Source organism: Crinia signifera, chromosome 4 (genome assembly GCF_055691185.1).
Source record: "Crinia signifera chromosome 4, ASM5569118v1, whole genome shotgun sequence".
Lineage (NCBI taxonomy): Eukaryota > Metazoa > Chordata > Amphibia > Anura > Myobatrachidae > Crinia > Crinia signifera.
In genome coordinates this window covers 21,470,378-21,492,954 of record NC_139220.1, presented here as the reverse complement: position 1 = coordinate 21,492,954, position 22,577 = coordinate 21,470,378, and the positions used below count along the sequence as shown (strand labels likewise).

The 22,577-nt window shown below is 48.1% G+C and overlaps 2 protein-coding genes across 2 annotated transcripts; both read left to right on the top strand.

The window, feature by feature from the left end:
- The first annotated feature begins 10,285 nt into the window (after positions 1–10,285).
- On the top strand, positions 10,286–20,062 carry LOC146073855 (SLC35A4 upstream open reading frame protein). The gene is made up of 3 exons (XM_083181391.1): positions 10,286–10,390; positions 15,757–15,852; positions 19,336–20,062. Exons 1-3 carry the CDS (start codon positions 10,376–10,378, stop codon positions 19,531–19,533), a joined length of 309 nt encoding a protein of 102 aa, XP_083037517.1. The 5' UTR covers positions 10,286–10,375; the 3' UTR covers positions 19,534–20,062.
- A 52-nt stretch (positions 20,063–20,114) lies between these two features.
- On the top strand, positions 20,115–21,463 carry SLC35A4 (solute carrier family 35 member A4). The gene has a single exon (XM_083181390.1). The coding sequence runs from the start codon at positions 20,115–20,117 to the stop codon at positions 21,081–21,083; it is 969 nt and encodes a 322-aa protein (XP_083037516.1). The 3' UTR covers positions 21,084–21,463.
- The last annotated feature ends 1,114 nt before the right edge of the window (positions 21,464–22,577 follow it).

Genomic DNA, 22,577 nt, shown 5'->3' with positions numbered 1-22,577 from the left:
GTTCAAAATTCAAATAGGGGTGTTACACCTGCCAGTGAGTCCCGGACTGTGGTGTTTGGGGTGGCGGTTAGTGGTGCTCCCCTATCTGAATTTTGGACTGTGCTGAAGCCCTGCAACTGCCACTGGCATGGAAGTCCAGGAACAGAGCATCTTTTCCCTCCTGGAATGGGTCATGCATGGGGTGATGGCTCGGCAGCAGGTCACATGACAGAGAGGTGAACAGTTTAGTCAGTCAGAGTCTATAAATAGCGGCCTCCCCAACGGCCTCCCCAAGTCCCCACGTTTCCCAGTGAGTGGAGGGAGGCGATGGTGCTGTGCTGGAGGACAGAGCAGCAATACTGTCTGGCAGCATCTCTCAGACCCAGCATCCCTGGGCAGGTGCTGTGCAGTCGGGTAACAGAGAGGTCTGTCATTATACATCATGCACAGTACTACACCTTGGGGCAGATGTATTAAGCCTGGTAAAGTGATTAAGGTGAAAGATGATAATGCACCAGCCAATCAGCCTCCAACTGTCATGTTACAGGAAAATGACAGTTAGGAGCAGACTGGCTGCTGCGTTATCACCGGCCACTTATCACCCTGTTTTTGGGACTGTCCCGCATCCCGCGGTGGGTGGGGATTGGGGGACCCCCATGGCACTCCCTGCTTTACTTATAACCAGGTGCATTGCTCACAGTTTGAAGTTATAGATACAAAAAAATGTCCAGTGGCGGTCTTAACCTATGGGCTGCAGGGCTGCAGTCTGTGAGACTGATCTGGCTTCACTGTGACTGGCGATGACTTCCTACTGTACTTCCAACCTGCCAGTCACTCAAGGCAGTCCCATTGGGAGGTGTTCCCTCCCTCCGGGATGCCTCTCTATGCACAGCTGCAGGGCAGCCCCAAAAACTGGTTCTGCGCATGCACAGTACCGAGGACGATACTGCTGGAGCCGGGATTAGCCGCGGCAGCAGCGTGGACCACTAGCACAGAAGCGGCAGCAGCCGAGGCGTGGGCACATCTTGGCAGCCCCCCTCCTCCGCAGAGGTAAGAGCCGCCGCTCAAAATGTCACTGACTAAATGCAGAATACACAGATTATCATTTATACATATGAACAAAATGATGTTTATAAAGTTATGTGACTAGTGGGTGACTCGGTGACCCCTGCTCCTTGCCCTGGAAACAATACATCAGCCATTTTGTAAGGCAGTGTATTAGTATTTGCACAGTATAGATGTGTTTGCTCAGCTTGGCGTACTGTCATTTCTGGGTGATCCAGCATAATCTCTATAGGGTTGCCTACTTTTAGGCTGCGTTCTCCAGGAGAGGGCAGGCAGCTAGAGGAGGCAGGACCAACGGGTGTTCTGGGAAATAGGGATGGCCATCGGTGCCTTTGCCATCAATGTTTTCCATCGATGGCAAAAGTGCAACTGACCATCGATGGTCCATAACTATGCAATGGATGACCATCGATGTTTTTACATATCGATGGTCATCCATTTTCTCTGACTGATTGGCCTGTGGGCCAATCAAATGATGGGGGCGGGGCTGCACGGGTGTCCTGGGCGGAGCTATGCTCTGTGCATCAGGAAAAAGGAAAACAAAACTATTCGTTTAACCTTGACATCGATGGTGGGAAACCATCTGGTTCTCCCCTATCGATGGCAAAACTATTCGACATCGGCCATCAACCATCGATGTTTTCTAATCATCGATGGTCGATGGCCATCCCTACTGGGAAAGGGGTGGCTCCAGAGGCGGAGCTAAACAGCAGAGCCTTGAGTTGGTCATGGCCATTGCAATCCCGTCATCATGACCACACCCCAGCTATGCAATATCAGTATTACAGGCAATGAACAGCAAAGGCGGGACCACAATGACGCGATTTGTTGATTTTATTTGATTTGAGGTGTACCCATTTTTCAGGAAACTCTCGGTCATTCCGGGAGGATAGGCAAGCCTGCTTTATGGTGTACTGCTATGGGTGGGATGCAGTTATAATAATCCCGACGGTTGGGAAGCCAAGAAGCAGAATTGCAGTGCGTGACTCCACACCGCCCGTCAGAACTTCCAAATGGATCAGGGGATAGGGTCATGCTGTGGAGGGTGGACGTTAGGGTCATGCTGTGGAAGGTGGATGGTTAGGGTTAGGGTCATGCTGTGGATGGTGGACTGTTAGGGTTAGGGTCATGCTGTGGAGGGTGGACAGTTAGGGTCATGCTGTGGAGGGTGGACGTTAGGGTCATGCTGTGGAGGGTGGATGGTTAGGGTTAGGGTCATGCTGTGGATGGTGGACTGTTAGGGTTAGGGTCATGCTGTGGAGGGTATATGGTTAGGGTCATGATGTGGATGGTGGACTGTTAGGGTTAGGGTCATGCTGTGGAGGGTGGACGGTAAGGGTCATGCTGTGGAGGGTGGACGGTTAGGGTTAGGGTCATGCTGTGGAGGGTGGATGGTTAGGGTTAGGGTCATGCTGTGGAGGGTGGACGGTTAGGGTTAGGGTCATGCTGTGGAGGGTGGATGGTTAGGGTTAGGGTCATGCTGTGGAGGGTGGACGGTTAGGGTCATGCTGTGGAGGGAGGACGGTTAGGGTTAGGGTCATGCTGTGGAGGGTGGATGGTTAGGGTTATGCTGTGGATGGTGGACTGTTAGGGTTAGGGTCATGCTGTGGAGGGTGGATGGTTAGGGTCATGCTGTGGAGGGTGGACGGTTAGGGTCATGCTGTGGAGCGTGGATGGTTAGGGTCATGCTGTGGATGGTGGACTCATAGGGTTAGGGTCATGCTGTGGAGGGTGGACGGTTAGGGTCATGCTGTGGAGGGTGGACGGTTAGGGTCATGCTGTGGAGGGTGGATAGTTAGGGTTAGGGTCATGCTGCGGAGGGTGGACAGTTAGGGTTAGGGTCATGCTGTGGAGGGTGGACGGTTAGTGTTAGGGTCATGCTGTGGAGGGTGGATAGTTAGGGTTAGGGTCATGCTGTGGAGGGTGGATAGTTAGGGTTAGGGTCATGCTGTGGATGGTGGACGGTTAGGGTCATGCTGCGGGTTGCAACCACCTGTGATGAACTACTTTTCTTATTAATGAAATAGTTCACAACAGATGACACCAATTATATATTTAGAGAAAAGTCCAGATTGAAAAATTTTATCCATCCAGAAATGGGTCATGTTGGGAGGGACACAATGTAATATACATTTGCCTTCCCCCAGACCCCCCTGTCTTAAGTTCCCTGGGCCCCCCAAGGCTTAATCTGGCCCTGCTACCAAGGCTGCCACCCTCTCTATTAGGGCAGCAGGAAAGCAGTCCCCCATAGGTGTGTACACGGGCTGCTATTGCTGTAGGCCTATACTTGTCCTGTTTAGAAGGGTATTACATTGCTCCTTTCTCTTTCTACTGGTATACTCCCTTTAATTTTTAGATTTCTCAAATTTTTTGGGGTCGCAAGTGATTTATCATTGCTCCAAGACAGAATAGACCAGTGGTGTCAAACTCATGGCCCTCCAGCTGCTGTGGAACTACACATCCTAGCATGCCCTGCCACAGTTTTAGCAATCCATTATATAACACCTGTGGCAGGGCATGCTGGGATGTGTAGTTCCACAACAGCTGTTGTGCTTTGAGTTTGAAACCACTGCACTACAACAACCTTGTTGCCGGTCTGTTCAAAGAAGTGGGATGAAGGTGATGTCAAATCGCTCCGACATATCGTTTGTCTTCCAGTTTGCCTTAGATAGGCAACAAACCAGTAGCGATATCACTTGGTTTGATGTGCAGCAAATCAAACCTGACGACATTGAATGCGACTGCGGGAGGGCACATATTGAGCGTACACACTGAGCGATGTAGGCGATATCAGTCCAATCGGACGACATAGCACTTAGTACGCACCCAGCTTAAGTTTCACGTACAGCTTTGCTTTAAGAATAATCACCTGAAATCTTACCTTGAAATCTTTAAGTAATTAAGTTATCAATGAGTTGGATGTAACTGTCAACATTTAAAAATAATTAGCAGCGCTTCCAACACACCCATGGGGTGGCTGCTCAGTGTCGTTTTTTTAGTGGGGTGTCGCCAGTAGCCCTAATCCCCAGTGCAGTTCTAAAGACAAGGAAAGTGGTGACTGCTTGACAGATGGCAAACCGAACATCTCCAGAGACGTAGCTGATGTTGGGGCAGGCAGCAGAGGCAGCAGGACCAAGATCTTCCTACTCTGTTTTGTGCAGGTCGCCGTCAACTGGTGAAAGAGTATCCGGCTCCATTGGCACATTATGGTATGATTCACCCCATTCAGGGCAAACAAATTGGAGGTCATCAAATATGCTCTGGTCCATGGCAGGAATTGGCTCTTTGTAGGCTTCACTGTAGGACACAGGGAGTGACTCGTTGTAGACGTCGCTGTAGGACACAAGAGTTGGATCTCTGATGTACTTGTACTCTTGGACTACTGGAGATGCTGCTTTTCCAGTCTCTATGCTTTCCCAGGTCACAGAAGAGAAGTATGGGTGTTCTCGCACGTTACCATTTACCCCGAGCCGGAGGGTCTGGTCTTTGCATAGAAGTTGAGATAAGAAGTCCTTTGTTATGGGATCCTTAAGCCGGAAATACGATGGTTCTTGCTTACGGGATCTCCTCTTTCTCTCTGCAGGTTTCCATCCAAAAGGGTGGTGTCCTAAGATGAGCAAATAGAGCATAACTCCAAATGCGAACCAGTCTATACCTGCACCGTATGGCTGGCGGTTTAACACTTCTGGAGCCATGTAGCCAGGTGTCCCAGCAATGTCAAAGGCATCAATTTCTCCATATGCATTGATTAGGGACAGCCCAAAGTCTGTGATCTTCACATGGCCTTCTGTGGTCAGCAATACATTCTGCAGTTTTAGGTCTCGGTGTATGACTCCTCTGGCGTGCATGAACTGCAAGCCACAGACCAGTTCTGCCGCGATAAATTGTATTGTGGTTGGGCTCAACAATGTGCTCTCCGTCATAAAACTGAACAGGTCCCCTCTGCCAGCCAGTTCCATTACGTAGTATACGTAACTGTCTGTGTGGAAGGCTGCGTATCCGCTGGTCAGGAAAGGACTCTCGTGAGCCAACCGTAATACTCCACACTCGGCCAAAATGTCCTCGTGGTTTAGTATCGCCACCCTATTTGAGACTTCAAGTAGCGCTCTCTTCTTTAAGATCTTCACAGCTACTCTCTCCTTGTGGACAGCATCTGTCGCGAGCATCACTTTGCCAAAACCTCCCTCTCCGAGTAGTGAGTGAAAAGTCAATGTTTCCACTGTTAAGGGGGCAGTGGCGCGCTCTTCTGTGGGTTGCTGAGCCAGTGGGATGTCTGGTTGTCTTATGCTAATTGCAGTTAGGAATTGATTTTTTTTCTTTTTAAGAAAACCAGTAAACCTGTCCCAGCATCTACCTGCCAAATGGTTGCTCCCTTCCCCTGGAGCTTCAGCAAGGGACAAGTTCTTTCTGTGTCTCACTTGCCAAAATCTGGGGCCTCTTCTGCATGAGTTTAGGAACCAATCTCTCTTCTTGTTGATAAATCTCCTAAACGTGTCCCAGCCTGTGACCAAAGCATTTGTTCTTGCCTCTTTTGCTGCCTGCTTTCTTTGCCTGCTCTGTCTCCTTCTCTTCTGCATTTTCTTTCCTTTACACCTCCACACTTCCTCCATCGCTTTTTTTCTCAAAATATGTCCCATATTATGTCCGAAGACGAGAATAGGACTCTTAGACGAAACACACTATCAATATCACAAAACGTGACCGCAACCTAGAGTGTCTGACTAAGTTCTGAGGCTCAGTGACTTCAGCAGCTGTGTGATGTCAGCTGCAATTGTGATGTCACAATGGTCTTAAAGGGCACCTACCTTATGGCTGCTGATGTAAATAGAAGTTTTTATCCTTTGCAAATTCTAAACTTATTTTCACCAGTTGCATTATTTTCAAGGGGATCTCCATTTGGGTGAGTTGGCGCAGATGTGAGATCTGCGCCAATTCACACTATGTGTGACAGGTGGCTCACACATGCCTCCCAACATTACCCATTCCAGGAGGGACAAAATGCTCTGTTACTGGACTTCCTTGCCAGTGACAGTTGCAGAGGTGGGACTGCACCACTATCCAAAATTCAAATAGGGGATTCACACCTGCCAGTGAGCCTGAGACTATGGAGTTTGGGGTCACAGTTGGTGCAGCTCCCCTATCTGAAGTTTGGACTGTGCTACAGCCCTGCAACTCTGCAACTGCCACTGGCAGCCAAGTCCAGGCACAGAGCATCTTTTCCCTCTTGGAATGTGTCATGTTGGGAGGGGAGGTATGGTGACAGGTGGCTCACTCACATGATGCTGTGCTAGTGCCTCACCTGTATTTCACATTATCAAGGATTTCAAATACGTCACTGGTGGGGCTAACAGTAACCCATCAGTCTAGCAATTATTTATCTAGTACAGTCTATAACATGAGAGCCATAATAAAAATTGGTTGCTATACAAGTCGCATGTGTCATCCAACGTGACTTACGGACACGTTGGTCGAATCATGCATCTCAAGATATTGTATGCTGCAGGTAATATTTATCGCATGTGCGATCACATGAGATTTATCGCAATGCGTGTTCTGTCAGTTTATATATCCCCAGGTACAGTGGCGGGCTGGGCCGGGGGCAGGGTGCCAACTGCCCCCTGGGCCAGTATAATGTAGCTATTTGGGGCCGAAGGCAGGTTCACATGCACATACAAGATAGACATACAGTGTGCGCCCGAACGCTCTGATGAGACACTCAGTCAGCACCGTGGCCACGGAGGAAGGGGGTGGAGTTTTGGTTTGGGGGCGGAGTTATCTGGGTCACTGCAGCTGCTGGAATAAGGGCTGCGATGTGGTTGTTAAGGTGCTGTACTGGCTAGGGATGGCCATCGACACATCCCCCATCGATGCCTGCCATCGATGGCATTTTAGGACGGAACCATCGATGTCTATAAACCATTCTTTTGCCAGCCATCAATGGTTCCCACCATCGCTTACTTGCGCATGCGCAGAGGAACGGGTCGGGCGCCACCGCCGGGCGGTGCGCACATGCGCGATAGAACTCTACCTAGTCGTACTGGATAATAAGGTTTTCTTCTGTGCATGCGTGCGCCGTGGACGCACCCAGCCGGCTCCTCCGTCCAGTCCAACTGTGTAACATCACGGACGTCTCCCAGCTGAGCCAAGGAAAGGAGGAAGCGGCACTCGCACCGCCAGTGTGCGCACGCGCAAAAACAACTTCAAGTCCCCAGTGCTGCTGCGCCACATGACATCATTCATCAATTTGCTAAGTTCGGAGTGAGTCAGAGACAGTCTAGGACTCAGAGTCGGACTCGGAGAGGGTGGTATAGCCGGGCAGCTGGCCAGCAGCCAGAAGGGCAAAAAATCGCCATCGGATGCCATCCATCGATGGCATCAAACTATTTGACCCTCAACCTATCGATGCCTAAAACATCGAGCACTAGGTCTTGACCATCGATATTTTGGGAACATCGATAGTCGATGGCCATCCCTAGTACTGGATGTCACTAACCAGACTGCTCAGGGCTGCTCTCGGTGCTGTTGTGCTGTCTTCCAGAGTTATTAGGAAGACACTCAGGGAAGCCATACTGTGAAGTAAGTAGCTGGACCCTCCTCAATAAGCTGAGCTCTACTCCAGGCTGCCCCCTCCCCTCCTGACCCCATGCTCTTGCATTACCTATCCCTCACCTCTCCTCCCAGTATTCCCCCTGCCTCTGGCTTCTTTTTTCTAGCACTACCCTCTGCTCTGACACCTGCATTTATTAGCTCCAAGCAGGGCCACCGCTTACATTATGCAGCTGCCTAAGGACACAGGGACCTGAGGGTGGGCCCACTGAGGGCGCCTGGGAGATAACGGCCCCTGGGAGAAAGGAAATGCAGCACTAACATTCAATGCTAACAGTGAGAAGGACAAGTGTCATCTGGACATGCAGGTTCACTGCAGGAGGAATGGTGACATCTTGCAGGAGCTGCACCCGACCAGCATTGTCTGCTCTTGAGTCATCATTAACACCTGGGTATTGCCTGGCAAACATGGCCAAACCGCACTTTATGCGCAGGAGAAAAGCCAGAGTCTCTGGGCAGAGGAGAATCTAATCCTAGGTGAGGAGAGACTTCCCTGGTATACAACTCTGGACCAATGGCGCAGTGCAGTCATGTCCCCAGGTCATGTGTTCCTCCTCACCCCCAGGTCCAGTGCCCCTCCTCTATGCTCCTCCCCCCTTATGTTGGGCCCAGCAAGCCCAGAGTCATCATCCCCCCCTTTCCACCCCAACCCACCCATTCTCTATTATGCATGCCCCACAGCAAGGGGAATGCGATTTATCGCATAATTGTATGCAAATCGAATGCAAAAAAATCACTTGAGATGCGATTTATCGCACGGGGAGCTTCAACATCGAAGTTTGATATTGCATCGCATACCATCGCACAAGTGTATGGGCACCATTACTCTCTCTGCACATGTTATATCTGCCCCACCTGTAGCGCAACATGGTTCCGGCCATTTGCTAACAAAATGTGCTGCGCGATGAAGTCTGAATTAGGCTCAATATTGTTTACGATGCGCGCTCCTGCACATTGCTAATGACCCGCCCTCTCGGCTGAACATGCAGGTCAATTTGGCTATATAGCTAAGGATCTGTATGTCCAGAAGGTCCCGGTGACGTCACTGAACTGATATCTTTTACTGATATCTTTCAACGTGTTTCGCCGCTCTGTAAGCTGCTGACCAGCCCCTCTGCCTGCACGTGCACAGCGTCTACAGTGGCGTAGCTACGTTTTGGGTGCCCCCCCGCCGTTGGGGGGGGCCCGCCAAGCACCCCTACCCCCCCCCGCCCTGCCGCGCCGCCCATGCAAACCCCCCTCAATCCCCCACAGCCTTACCTATCGCGCTGGTCCCGGCGGCTCTGTTCTTCTGCTAAGGACCACCACAAAATGGCCGCCCCCGTACAGCAGACAGTTTCAGAGAACTGTGTGCTCTATGGGGGTGGCCATTTTGTGGTGGTCCTCAGCAGAAGAACGGAGCCGCCGGGACCAGCGAGATAGGTAAGTCTGCGGGGGATTGGGGGGGGGGTTTAACCATAGCACCGCAGCCCCCCGGCGCCCCCACATGCACAGAGCCCCCCCCGCGGTGGCGGGGGCTGCGGTGCTATATTTACGCCGCTGAGCGTCTATTCATGGACGACGGGGGGGGGGGACTCCCAACTCCCCCCCGCTGTGGGACACTGCCGACCGCGGGAGGGTCGAGGGAACGTCCCAAAAAAACGGGATGTTCCCGCGATAATCGGGACAATTGGGAGGTATGTATTAACTATATTGGCTGTGGAAAAGAAACGAGGCTTAAGTGCAGCCATACTGTATGCATCCCTCCCAGCTATGTCATTTGGTAGGTCAGGATGCTCGCGCCACTGAGCCGCATGTGCACACCCAAAAAGGAACTGGCGCCGGTCAACAGGGCGTGGCCTAGTGTGAATGATGCTGACACAAGCCCCTCTGCTACACTCAATAGATGCTGTGCGCATTCAGTGGCAGGCAGGGGGTCTCTTAACGGGATGCGGTCATTTGGTCTACAGCATGATGGTCAACAGTCATTAGATCGACACCTTTAGGTCGACATGGGAAAAGGTCGACGTGGTTCTAGGTGGACAGGTCGTTAGTTCGACAGGTCATTAGTTCGACAATGTCTAGGTCGACAATCAAAAGGTCGACATGGGGTATTTCACTGTTTTTTTGAGTCGACATGTGCCGGCAGGTGGTATATCATGCCCTACCATCCACTAGGGTGTGGAGGGAAAATAAAATAGTGTGCCGAGTGTAGCGAGGCACCGTGTCCAAGGCATCCCGAGCGCAGCGAGCGATGCCAGGGGATGCGGTGCACTTGAAACTGTGTCCATGTCGACTGTGTTGACATTCAGGTAAAAAAAACAGTAAAAAAAACCCATGTCGACCTTTTGACTGTCGACATAGACATTGTCGAACTAACGATCTGTCAAACTAATGACTTTTCGACCTAGAACCATGTCGACCTAGACCCACGTTGACATTTTCCCATGTCAACCTAATGGTGTTGACCTAATGACTGTTGACCATCATGCTGTAGTAGACCAAATGATCCCAACCCCTCTTAACTGTGTGTGTGTGTGTGTGTAGTTTTCTGAACATAACCTATGAGCTACTGATGTGTTTGAACTGACTTGGACTTGGGAGTCCAGGCAACGCAGCCGAGCCCCGAATCATCGCTCGTTTCGGCAATGAAGCGTGTCATCTGTTTGCACACAGAGATGATCGATCTGCCGGAAGCGCTGTGGCAGCTCCCTCCCTTTCAGTGCGCCTGCGCCGGCTGTACAAGATGTCGGATGACAAGGTGAGTGGGTGAGAAGCGCATAGGGGGCTCAGTGACCGGCCATATAGTTAGTAGAGCATCTGTGCTTTTCGCCTTTCCACGGGTCTTTCAGCATGGTGCTTTATTCGTGGTATTACGACCTTGCACTTTGGTGACTGGTATGGAATTGGTGCAAAATAAAGTCCCTCGGCGTGGGGGCCGCCATCATGCTGTAGTCCTGGTGTGGTCCAAGCCCCTCTATAACGGTGCATGATGCCTCCCAGCATGGGGGTGGGTGGTGTGGTGCTGTGCTGTGACTTTTAGTGCCTAAGTTGCTGCGGGGACACACTGCTGTAGCTATGGTGGGAGTTGGATTATGTCCTATGGCTGGATATTGTCAGTCAAATCCCATGTGTATGGGTGCTTAGCATGGCTCATCTCATTATTATGCCTCAGGGGGGACAATAACTGGGTATAGTTACTGCATTTGCTGTCAGGTTACCTTCTATGATACCATTATTTGCTAATAAATGAAAATACATTATTAGGGTCATCGCTGTGCCGACAAGCGCCGGTTTGGTGGGTTTGTGTCAGAGCTGTCCACCATGCTTTGGTTACACAGTACTTCTCTTGCGTCAATTGACGATGCGCTCCTGTTGCTGTCCCTTAGACGCCCATGTGGTATGGCAGGCACAGCCTTGGCACAAAAAAAGAGCTGCTTTTTGTGATATCCAGGTTCAGCACAGATAACAGGCGCTGCGGAACCCTTGTGGCACCATATAAATAAACGATAATAACTGAGGTACTGATTAAGTCACCTGTTCTCAACCACAGACATCACTAAACCCTGCACTGTTAAGTCCCATACACACTACTAGAGGTTATTGTGAAGGATACTGTGCAGAAAGGGCCTTCTTAGTGATATCTTTAACAATGTCAATATCGTCTAGTGTGTACACGAAGTATCGTTAATGACAGCCTTGCTATTTGGCAATATAGCCATCGACCTGCATGTTCATCACTGTGACATCACTGAACAATATAATTTACCGCTATCGTTCAATGTGTATGCACAATATCGTCCGACCGCAGCCGATATGGTTAACTATATCAGCCGCTGCCAGGTCGGGTGGTGTGTATGGTGCTTTTGCGTACCTTGAGGACCAATGTTAGGAATGACTGCAGAGACCTTTGCATAAATTTACTAAAGCTTCTAAAAATGAAAATAGTTGATGTTTCCCCTAGCAACCAATCAGATTCTGCCTAATTTCTCTATTGCATCCTAGATAATTCATAGATGTGCGTTCAACTCTGAATAGCCCCTCTATCATTCCAAAAATACGGATTTCTCCTAAGCTCTAAAGGTGCGTACACATGGGGCAATATGATCGCTGGCAATATATTGCTAGCAATATATTGCCCAGCAATCATATTGCCCCGTGTCCCGTTTTCATCTACGACCAGAGATGGTCGCAGATGAAAATTTAAACACTGCTGGGTGAAGAGGCAGGGGATGTCGCTGGTCGGAGGAGCATGTTCCTCCGACCAGCGGCCATTCAGGGGCTGAAAACGGGAGCGCGCACCCGGCGATTTATCGCTGGCGCACACTCCAATCACTGGCAATATGGTCGCTCAGTGACCATATTCCCAGCGATTTCAGCCCCTATCGCCCCCGTGTGTACACAGCATAAGTTGTGTGTGTGTGTGTGTGTGTGTGTGTGTGAATTTCCGATCATCTGTCTGACCTCTCGGATAATAGTTATCTACAAAAACTCTGTTTATTATAAATTGCGCAGATCCTGATAAATCTTTTGGCTAATGCGTTCCATCAGACACCAGGGGTGTGCGAAATGCGGCCCTACAGCTGTTACAGAACTACATATCCCAGCATGCCCTGCCACGGTTTTCCTGATACGGCATACTAAAACTATGGCAGTGCTTGCTGGGATGTGTAGTTTCACAACAGCTGGAGGGCTGCGTGCTGAATACTCTTGTTGTAGACTGTAAAAGCTTTAGAGGCCGTGAATGTTGAATTTATCACTGGACTTATATGTGCAAAATATGGATATTTGCTCCCAGATTTATAGTAGTAGTAGATCATAACTATGATCTACAGCCTCCCCCTCCACCACCTAGTTGTGTACAGTATAACCAGCTGTTAGTGTGTCTCTCCTTTCGGCTTACGTGTGCTGCTTTTTGTGGAGTGACAGTGACACTAGTCACATCAGGTGCCTTTCCTGCCAGAATTATCTTACAGAAAGTTTTTCAGTAGGGCAGAGGTACATGAGCTGTGTGCACTCTCCTCAATAATGACTATATGGGGGTATATTCAATCTATGCCAGTGGAAATATCAGCAGTTCAGTATTCAGTCCCGCACAGGTTTTGCCTGCTAGAGATCCACCTCACTATGGAGGCGAGTCTGTATTGCCGGAAACGGCCATGGATTGGTGAATCCACGCGTTTTGCCGATCCACGGACTTTCCGACACGCTACAGCTGAAACAATGAATTCCAGCTATTGAGTTAGTCGGTAGAAACTAAAACGGCCCCGGATTCCGAGTGTCGGAATCCTGAATTGAATACTCACCATAATGGTTATTCTGGTCTGTAGTACTCCAAACCACCCCCACCCTCCAGCGTTCTCCTCCTCCCCCCTGACTTGTTTAGCACTTCCACTGTGTGAGCCGCACTGCATGGTTGGATAACGGTTAACCTTCCGACAGTTGGGATTCTAACGGTCAGTTTACCGACTTCAGAATCCTGACTGTTAAATGCCTGGCAGTTGGGATCCTGACTTGTCCACCTGTCATCAAGCCAGACCTTTTTGCCACATCTATTCAGTGATAACTTTTAAAGGGAATGGGTCATTGGGTCGACCAAACTAAGGTAGACATACATCGGGTCAAAAGGTCAACACAAGCATGAGGTTGACATTGGGCAGGTCAACAGTCAGAAGGTTTGTCCCGAATGTCGACATGGACACCGTATCGGTGCACCGTGTCCACTCGGCACACTATTATATGCGCCCTCCACTCTATAGTGGATGGTAGGGCATGAAATACCAACTGCCGGCACATGTCGGCTCAAAAAAAAAAAAAGTGAAATGCCCATGTCGACCTTCTGCCTGTCAACCTTCTTAATGTTGGCCTAATGCTTGTGTTGACCCTGTCGACCTTAGGCGCGTCGCTGTTTTGTCTATGTCGACCCAATGTATGTCAAACTTAGTTATGTTGACCTAACGACTGTTTCCTCTTCTATACAGGTGTGAAAATGAGTTTTATATTGTGTATTATAGGTATAGTATAATATAAACCTGCCACTACTTCCGCCCTATCTTATACCTTATATGTGTGATACTGTTGTGCTTGGGGAGGTGACGGGTAATGCAGGTCACTGCTGTCTGCCAGTCACTAGCGAACGGCTCTTAATTCAATCTCTACCACAAATGATGCCCGGTATCATAGTTTGAGTTTGCCATCTGCTTTGCTTCCTGTTACTGTCACAGGCCGGGTAGATAAGCCGGTTGATGGGGATTTAATCATCTACTGTAAATGTAATCACTTTGCAGCTCAGATCATTGAATGCTCCCATGTTGTCCTGAAGTCTGTTAGAATAGCTGGTCAGAAGGTGTAAGCGCAGTCCAGCTACAGACTCCGGGCTGCCAGCTGCTGGTGTCCGCTTACTGTTAGAATGTCTAAGCCTGTGCTGTTACTGTCTCTACACGAAGGATAGAGTGTAGCAGAGGGGACAGTAAATGACGATCGGTGATACAGAGATGACAGAATCCTATGCACAGGTTCTGTACAACGGGAAGGGGTTTGTCACGCTTCCTCACCAAAGTCCTAGCCCGATGTCAAGTTTGCACAGGACCTGCTCAAGGGAACCTTTGGCTATCGCATTCCAGGGGAAAATGGTAAAAGGTGGCGTAACAACTTATTGTAGCACTACTAGTGCCAGCATGCACGGACAGCCCATGAATGTCATTACATCCTGGCACTTCTAGCACAAGGAACGCCAACTTGTATTTGTAGCGCCATACTAGAAGTTGTTAATGATGGAATAATTCTCAAAATAGATACTTCCATTTCTTTCTCCCTTCCTTGCTGTGATGCTAATGGCAAGATTATTTATTATTATCTTTAATGGAGAAAAAAATATGTAATGGAGAAAAAAATTCCATGTGGCATCGATGGGCATTCAAAGTCGATGTTAATCAACCATCGATGGTTCACACTCAATGAAAGTAGCTTTCCATTTGATGCTGGATTTGTAGTTGTTGCCATTTTAGTGGTTGGATAAATTAATTTCAGCTGCATGTAGTCATCTCAAGATAACCATCGATGGCCGTCCATAGTTAAGGCCGGTTCCGATAGTGACTTCACCGCTACCATTTGACGGCCAGAGCATTTAGGATGAGCTTCGCCATCAAATGACACTTGGGGGATTATTCTGGTTCACTCGCAAAGGCACAATCACTCTGTAATGGACAAAACGTGCACTGAAGGTGGGGCTGATGTAATAGGTGCAGAGAGAGTTAGATTTGGGTGTTTTATTGTTACTGTGTAGGGTAAATACTGGCTGCTTTATTTTTACACTGCAATATAGATATCAGTTTGAAGTACAAACCCCACCCAAATCTAACTCTCTCTGCACATGTTACATCTGCCCCACCTGCAGTGCATATGTTTTTGCCCATTAGAGAGTGATTGTGCCTTTGCGAGTGAACCAGAATAACCCCCTTGTTCCTCTCAGCCAAGCTAATAAATAGTCAGGCATCCAATGGGCAGAGGTCTCTCGTGACAGCCAATTACTGATGACTGCACTCTGGCTGAGCTATTAAACCTACATCTGTTAAGAGATTTTGGAACTAGACTGCATAAAGTAAGTTTTGTTAGACTTTGTTAACTTTTTATTCTATAGAACATTAAATCCCATGGGCTATTTTTAGAATGACTAAAAAAAGAAATCTGTAAAAGTTTTAAAAATTTAGTATACACTTCGCCATGACTTTCACTAAAGCCCTCTCCAGATCTGTAGGACAACGCTTCCTCCATCTAGCACCTTAATCTCACACAATAGCGGGAGGCCGAACTATCCGCTTGATGGTTTCCGCTTTGCTGCGGTTTTACGTTTTTGCAAGCCCCAGTTTGCTGGTATTACTGTACCTTACAATAGCCATTTGTTCTTTTCTTCACAGACCTCCCATGAGATTTCTAGCTTCAGATTCCTAGCACTGTCACATTGCTGTGTGCTGAGCAATCTTGCTGAGCGATCTGAGCAATCTAGTATCACTCGGAGCGCTAAGCAGGGTCGCAATGTGTGTAGGCCCCTTAAGTTTTCACATTTTTTTTCCCTATTAGTAAGACCTGGTATTGTAGGATTTAACCTGAACTTTCTGTTCTTAACAGGGTGCCCCAAAGTTGAAGGATCTCGCCTTTCTGAAGGACCAGCTGGAGGGTCTACAACGTAAAATAGAGACCGAAGTACAGTCTGGAGTAACTCAGGTAAATTGGGCATGGATTGAGTCGTCAGTCAATAGGGTCGTCCCCAAACGGTTGCCGCGGCATAATTCAACTGGGTCAAAAGGTCAGCAAGGAAAAGTATCTGAAAAAGGACGACAGTCAAAAAGTTGAAATGGAAATCATTGACACACAAAAAGGGTCGACACGTGTAACCCCGATTGGTGTACCGCGTCCCCTCACACGGCTCGCCGCACTTGCCATGCTCTGGACAGGGCTGCTATTGCTAGTTGTAAGCCAGGTGCTTGGTTATAGATAAAGTTAGGCAAAAAAAAAGAAACTGTCGATCTTCAGCAGAGTTGACTTTTAACCCGTCAACCTATTGACAATGTCGATTTAATTAGAGTTTATACCCATCATACAGATACCAGGTAAATCAATAGTTTGTTTTATTGTCTGTCAAAAAAATTACAAAAGTGAGTCCTTATCAATATAATCTATAACCATGTGGTAGAACCGGGATGTTTTCATCAGTGACGCCATTGGTTTGGTAGAATCTTACCATTGCTGCCTGCATCCATCACTTTGGAGAATTATGAATATAAACTGTGGGCAAGGGAAATCAGACTGTCAGCAGCAGCAACCTGGAAACCCTGGGGGGGAATGTTATAGCCTGCGACTTGAAGCCATCGGCGCGATCCCACCGAGTCTGCCCAATGTTTTAAAGCGGTAATCGTTTACAAGGCAAAACAGGTTGGTTATGCCTTTTACAGAATTGCCATTTTAAGAAATCGGGCAGCGTGGCCAGATTAGCACCGAGGCTATATTGCATTTCCCTCTCCCCTGGAGTAGCGTTGTGGGCCTGATTCAGACCCATTCGCTTGGCTGCAATTTTGTAGCCCAAGTGATTATCAAATAACTACGTATGCGCATGGTCCAATGTTTTGCGTATGGGCAACCGCATTACGGTGGGTGGGCTACTGGGCTGACTGTCAACCTCCCACAGCTGGCTAGCTGACGGGAATCCTCCTTCCCCAGTGCTGGGTCTGCCTCCTCCCCTGGTGGGCGGGCTAGATGTTAATCCCTCCTTTTGTGCCGAGCAACCCGCTGAACTGGCTGTTACCTTCTCTCCATCCCCGGCGCAGAGCCTCAGGATGCTGCTGCACAGCGCTGTTTGTCGGGTACCGGAGGTGGGGGATGGGTAAAGCTTCGACGGCAGGCAGGGAACAGTGGTCAAGCCACCCGGATTGCTCCGGAAAGCTACCGGTAGCTCGCGAGTGATGGGCTGATGACTGCCCTATACAACACACTGGTGGTGGACTAACGAACTAGCACAAACACCCACCACAATATTGTTCAGTGATGTCAACCAGCGTCCGCCCTAAATGTGCAGTCTTTGGCAATAGGCAGTTTTGACTGCATGTCCAGGCATAAGGGGTCATCTGTGACCCACGGGAGAATGCATCGTTATCAATATAGTAGGTATACAAATCGTATAGGGTCTACCCAGCCTTAGGTTGGTGCTTGATCTCTCTCCAAGTTTTGATACTTTGCCCTCTTAAAGTTGTGAGTTGGAGTTCTATCGCCGACCCAAGGGACTAAAAAAGTTAAATGTTAATTTCCTTCAAGAATCCCAGCTGCAGCAGTCACTTAGTGCTCCCATTTGCTGCGCGCATTCTTTGGTAGATGTTTGTGTATTGCAGTAAAAGCCTTTCAGAAGCCGCCTCTTCCCCTTTCCACCCCGCTGATTCTGTCTGCATTGCCAGCGGTAGCGCTGTGGTGCGCTCGCTGTAAGAGGATGGAGTCCGGTTAGTGAGTCCGTGGGAGCTCCAGCTACTGCCTGCCGCTCTCTGATAAGATTGACGTAAATAATGTTTCTGTCCTTGCTCTGCTGAGGCCAGAAATGAGCAATAATCACATACGTAATACGTAATCCCACCTTATTAGTTCTTGTTTGCGATTTCGCCATCACTCGTGGGAGTCTTTGACATTTTGCAGATGTCTGTTGCCGGTTTATTGAAGATGTAACCGCAGAAGCTAGAAGTACTTCTGTTGACGGGTTTATTATGATTACTGTGCTATTTTATTGTCTTGTTGATGTCTCATTAACTGTTGCATGTCCATTGCCACGACCGGCCTCCAATCTGCCAGGATGCTGAAATTAGTATGAAGGGAAATGTTTTCCAATATTGTTATGAATGTAATATACTTAGCTGTTTCGTCTGTTATATACCTTTTTTAGATTTTAAAAACATGTCTACCTTTTTTCTGCTATTTGACCTTTTGACCCTGTCAACCTATTGGCTGTGGACCTTCTGGCTGTGGATCTGTTAAGCCACACCCACTAATCGTGTAAGGACTGGGCACATGCTTCTGTGCCACCCACTTGGATGGAGATGGGACAGACCTAGAAGGGGGTGCGGCAGGGAGGGGCTGTACAGATTGGAGGGCTGGGCGTGGGGGCGGAGACTAAGATTACTCGGCATATGGATAAAAGCAGTCGTGTCTAGGGAAGGACTAGCAACACAAATTTGGGCTTGAATACAACCTAGTTTTCAGATTTGGGTGGCGATTTATTAAACCTTCTTAAGAGGACAAGAGGAGATGTTGCCAATGGCAACCTGTCAGAATCTAGCTGGCATTTTATAGTATATTTGACTGCTAGAATCTGATTGTTCACATGGAAAACACATCGGCTTGTCACCTTTAGAGGATTGGATAACTCTCTTCCATGGTCCACAATATAAGCTATGATTTGGGACAGCCATCATGTTGAAGCTCTCGCACAGTACTAGTGTTCATTGTAGCACTCGCCATCTTTGAAAACCCATGCAGTTCCTCTTCCCTGCCTGGGGTGTCGCTGTCTGCTGTAGTGCTTCGAGCACAGTGTGGTCTTTATATCAGCACTGATATGCAAACCAGACCTGTGCTAGAAACACCACAGCAGACAGCGACACCCCAGGCAGGGAAGAGGAACTGCATGGGTTTTCAAAGATGGCGGGTGCTAGAATGAACACAATGTACAGAGGCTTCCAAATTTTTGGACAACTTGTGAAGGAAGTATGTTGTACCCTATATTTTATTTTTTATACTTGGCATCCTGACAAGTGTAAAAAATATATTCCTTATAATGTACGTCTGTTGGCAGAGCCAGATTAGGGAGTTAATGGGTGAGGAAGGGTATGACCCCATGACCCAGGAAGTAATTGTCATAGTCCTTATCGCGCTGCCTCTAAAGTGATCTGTAGGATTGGACAATCCACTATTTTTGCACTGTTGTATTAGGGCAGGGATGGGGAACCTTTGGCCCTCCAGCTGTTATTGAACTACACATCCCAGAATGCCCTGCAACAGTTGTGCTGTTTGGCCATGCTAAAACTGTTGCAGGGCCTGCTGGAATGTGTAGTTTAACAACAGCTAGAGGGTTGAAGGTTCCCCATCCCTGTACGAGGATATATATAGCTGTCGCTGATGTTTTTATTCCGTGCAATTTTAACCGTGATCAACCAACTTCTTTATCATTTGTAGGACGGCTCCATCCTCCGCTCCCCATTACTGAAGGGCTTTGTGGCCGGTTATGTGTTCGCCAAGCTCAGATCCTCTGCTGTGCTGGGTTTCGTGGTGGGGACCTGCACGGGAATTTACGCCGCTCAGGCCTACGCAGTGCCAAACGTGGAGAAGACCATCAAGGACTACCTCAACTCTTTAAGAAAGGGACCTGATTAGACTGGAGAAGAGGAGCTGACACTCTGTTAACTGCGCCTTTCACGCTTTAAGTGCTATATCGGGTACTGGGTATCTTCTAATTTCACATTGTTACAAACTATGCAGCGGTCTCCCCTGGATCTGCCGTGGGTGGTAGGACTTGGCCCAGCCGCCCTCATAACGCACTGTTAAGAGTTTTCTCTATTTTTGCTTACATTTGGTACACATTGTGTTTTATATGCGACGTTGAAGAGTGAAAGCGATTAAGACGGGCACACGTTGCACTTACTGAACGCTCGGTGAGTTGCCTGGGCTACAAGACTTTCATCTCTGCATTGTTCATTAATTTTACATAACACTGCAGCATCTACATTAGAACAGCCATATATATTGTTGATCACATTACAAAGCTTGACTTTGCTGCTGAGAAACGGCTTTCGTTTAACAGATTTATCATATTAACCAAGCCTAGAACCGTTTTTTTTTTCTGTACCTTTGAATTGTGCAAACTTTATTTAATCCAACATGAATAAACTCAACTTGATGCCAAGTCTGTGAGCACCTGCGTCACTGCCTTTACGTAGTGCGCCGGTTCCGCGGGTATGGTTATTATTGATAATGTGGGGCCAGAGGAACCGTTGAGCTCATCCACCGGTAAGATCATCAAGCGGGTGACATGGGGACTGATGTTGGTGGTGTCAGTCTTCATCTACGGGTCTCATGCCCCTCTGATATCCCTGTGCAGTGTAGGTGGGCAGATCCCGTTCAGTTCGTCCTCTGTTGTCGTCCTTATTGAGTTGTCCAAATTCGTAGTGTCCGTGGTCTTTCTCCTAATCTGGGATCGGCAGTCGTTGCAGGTATCGATCTCATGGAGGATGGCAGCTCCCTTCGCCCTGCCAGCCATTCTCTATGGTGCCAACAATAATTTAGTGGTTCACATGCAGCACTTCATGGACCCCAGCAGTTTCCAAGTCTTGAGCAACCTAAAGATTGTCAGCACGGCTCTGCTCTACAGCGCCGTCTTGCGTCAGAGGCTCTCCGCCCGCAAGTGGTATGCCTTGTTCCTGCTGACTGCAGCCGGCGTGTTCTACAGCTATGGTGGCATTCAGGATCTAGAGAAGCGTTCTGCAGACACCAACATATACGTCAGCCTTCAAGGCCTGCTGCTGATGCTACTCTATTGCACCATCTCAGGACTGTCCGCGGTGTACACAGAGGTCACACTGAAGACTCAGAAGCTCCCTCTGAACTTGCAGAACATTTTCCTGTATTCCTTTGGCATCATCATCAACTTGCTGGTTCATGTAACCGGAGGTCACGGCCAGGGTTTTCTGGACGGCTTCTCCGTTTGGGTGGTGGTCATCATTATCAGCCAGGCCCTCAACGGCTTGATCATGTCGGCTGTGATGAAGCACAGCAGTAACATCACCAGGCTGTTTATCATCTCCCTCTCCATGCTCGTGAACGGACTGTTGTCTTACCTGCTGTTCCAGCTGCAGCTGACCGCTCTCTTCTTCTTGGCCGTCTTGCTCATTGGCTTCGCTGTCTATTTGTTTTATGGCCTCAAATGAAAATAAAAGATTTAGTTTGGCATTTCTGCTCATGTGATCACCCGTTCTCGAACTCCATTTGCAAGCTCCTCTAATTCGCTGTTCCAGCAACATCATATCATTGCTGTTGTGTCTTTCTTTGTATTTTCCTGCTTGATTGTTAATTCCAAATTATTATTAAGTTCATTCCAGCACTTTTAAAACTCATGCAGCCCCTTTTTCCCACCGTTCCGTTGTCCTGTCTGGGGTGACGCTTTCTTCTGCGGTGCTTCCAGCACGCTCTGGTCATTATGTAAGTGTTGAGATGCAGACCAGGGGATGCGGTCAAAATCCCGAATGGGTCATAATACCGACAAGGACAAAATCCCGACATTTAAAATCCTGACAAGGTCAAAATCCCGACATTTAAAATCCCGACAAGGTCAAAATCCCGACATATAGAATGTACAGGTGAAACAGTCAACATGACTTTCCGTCGACAGGTCGACATGTTTTTTTTTTTTTCACTTTTTTGTCCCGACATGTGCCGACAGACGGTATTTCATGCCCTACCATCCACTAGGGTGTGGTGGGAGAATAAAAAAGTGTGCCGAGCGATGCGAGGGGCTGCGGTTCACTTTCAAATGTGTCCATGTCAACTGTGTCGACATTCGGGTAAAAAAACAGTGAAAAAAACCATGTCAACCTCGCGACCTGTCGACGGAAAGTCATGTTGACTGTTTCACCTGTACATTCTATATGTCGGGATTTTGACCTTGTCGGTATTTTAAATGTTGGGATTTTAAATGTCGGGATTTTGTCCTTGTCTGTATTATGGCCCATTCGGGATTTTGACCGAATCCCAGACCAGACTGTGCTAGATGCATCATTGCAGAGAGCGCAACCCTGGCATGAAGAGGAACTGCATGGTTTTTGGAATGTGCAGGGTGATCGAATCAATACTAATCAATTTGGGGATAATCAATTCTCCGTTTTAGCTCTCAGTAAATCATTATTTCGGGATATTTCTCATGCGCTATAGATCTAATATTCTAGATGTTAGTGACTGCAGCTTTAATGGAAAGTGCAAATAAATGACTTGTGCATCCACCATTATTCTATAGTGAAAGGTTAGGTCGGGTTCCGTTTCCTAATTGGAGAACGCAGAAAACTTTTTTTATTTTTTATTGGTTGCTTTATTTTATTTCCATTGAATCAGATTTAAATGCTTGGCAATGAGCTGTAGTTACTGGTTTGTTACGGTGCTCTTACCTTACAGTCTGCGGCAATCGCCGTTCATCAGGTATTTAATCAATAATTGCTCCATCAAAAGCATAAGATCCCCGTAACAAAGCAACATAAACGGAAAATAATCCTAACGTATACAATGCAGTTTTCTCAGCAGATCACATTGGCCGCGACTAGATCGTCTACAATAAAGGTGCCCATACACTAGTAAGATTTATCTTCAGATCTGGCTGGTTGGAACAAAAACATGGTTATGGATGAGTGACAGTTTGTCAGTTTTCCAGCTTT

Bases quoted from the DNA above. Each gene is read 5' to 3' on its own strand.
- LOC146073855 (XM_083181391.1), top strand. The intron at 15,853-19,335 runs GTAAATTGGGCA...TATCATTTGTAG, and splicing joins TACAGTCTGGAGTAACTCAG to GACGGCTCCATCCTCCGCTC.
- SLC35A4 (XM_083181390.1), top strand. From the start codon at position 20,115: ATGGTTATTATTGATAATGTGGGGCCAGAGGAACCGTTGAGCTCATCC.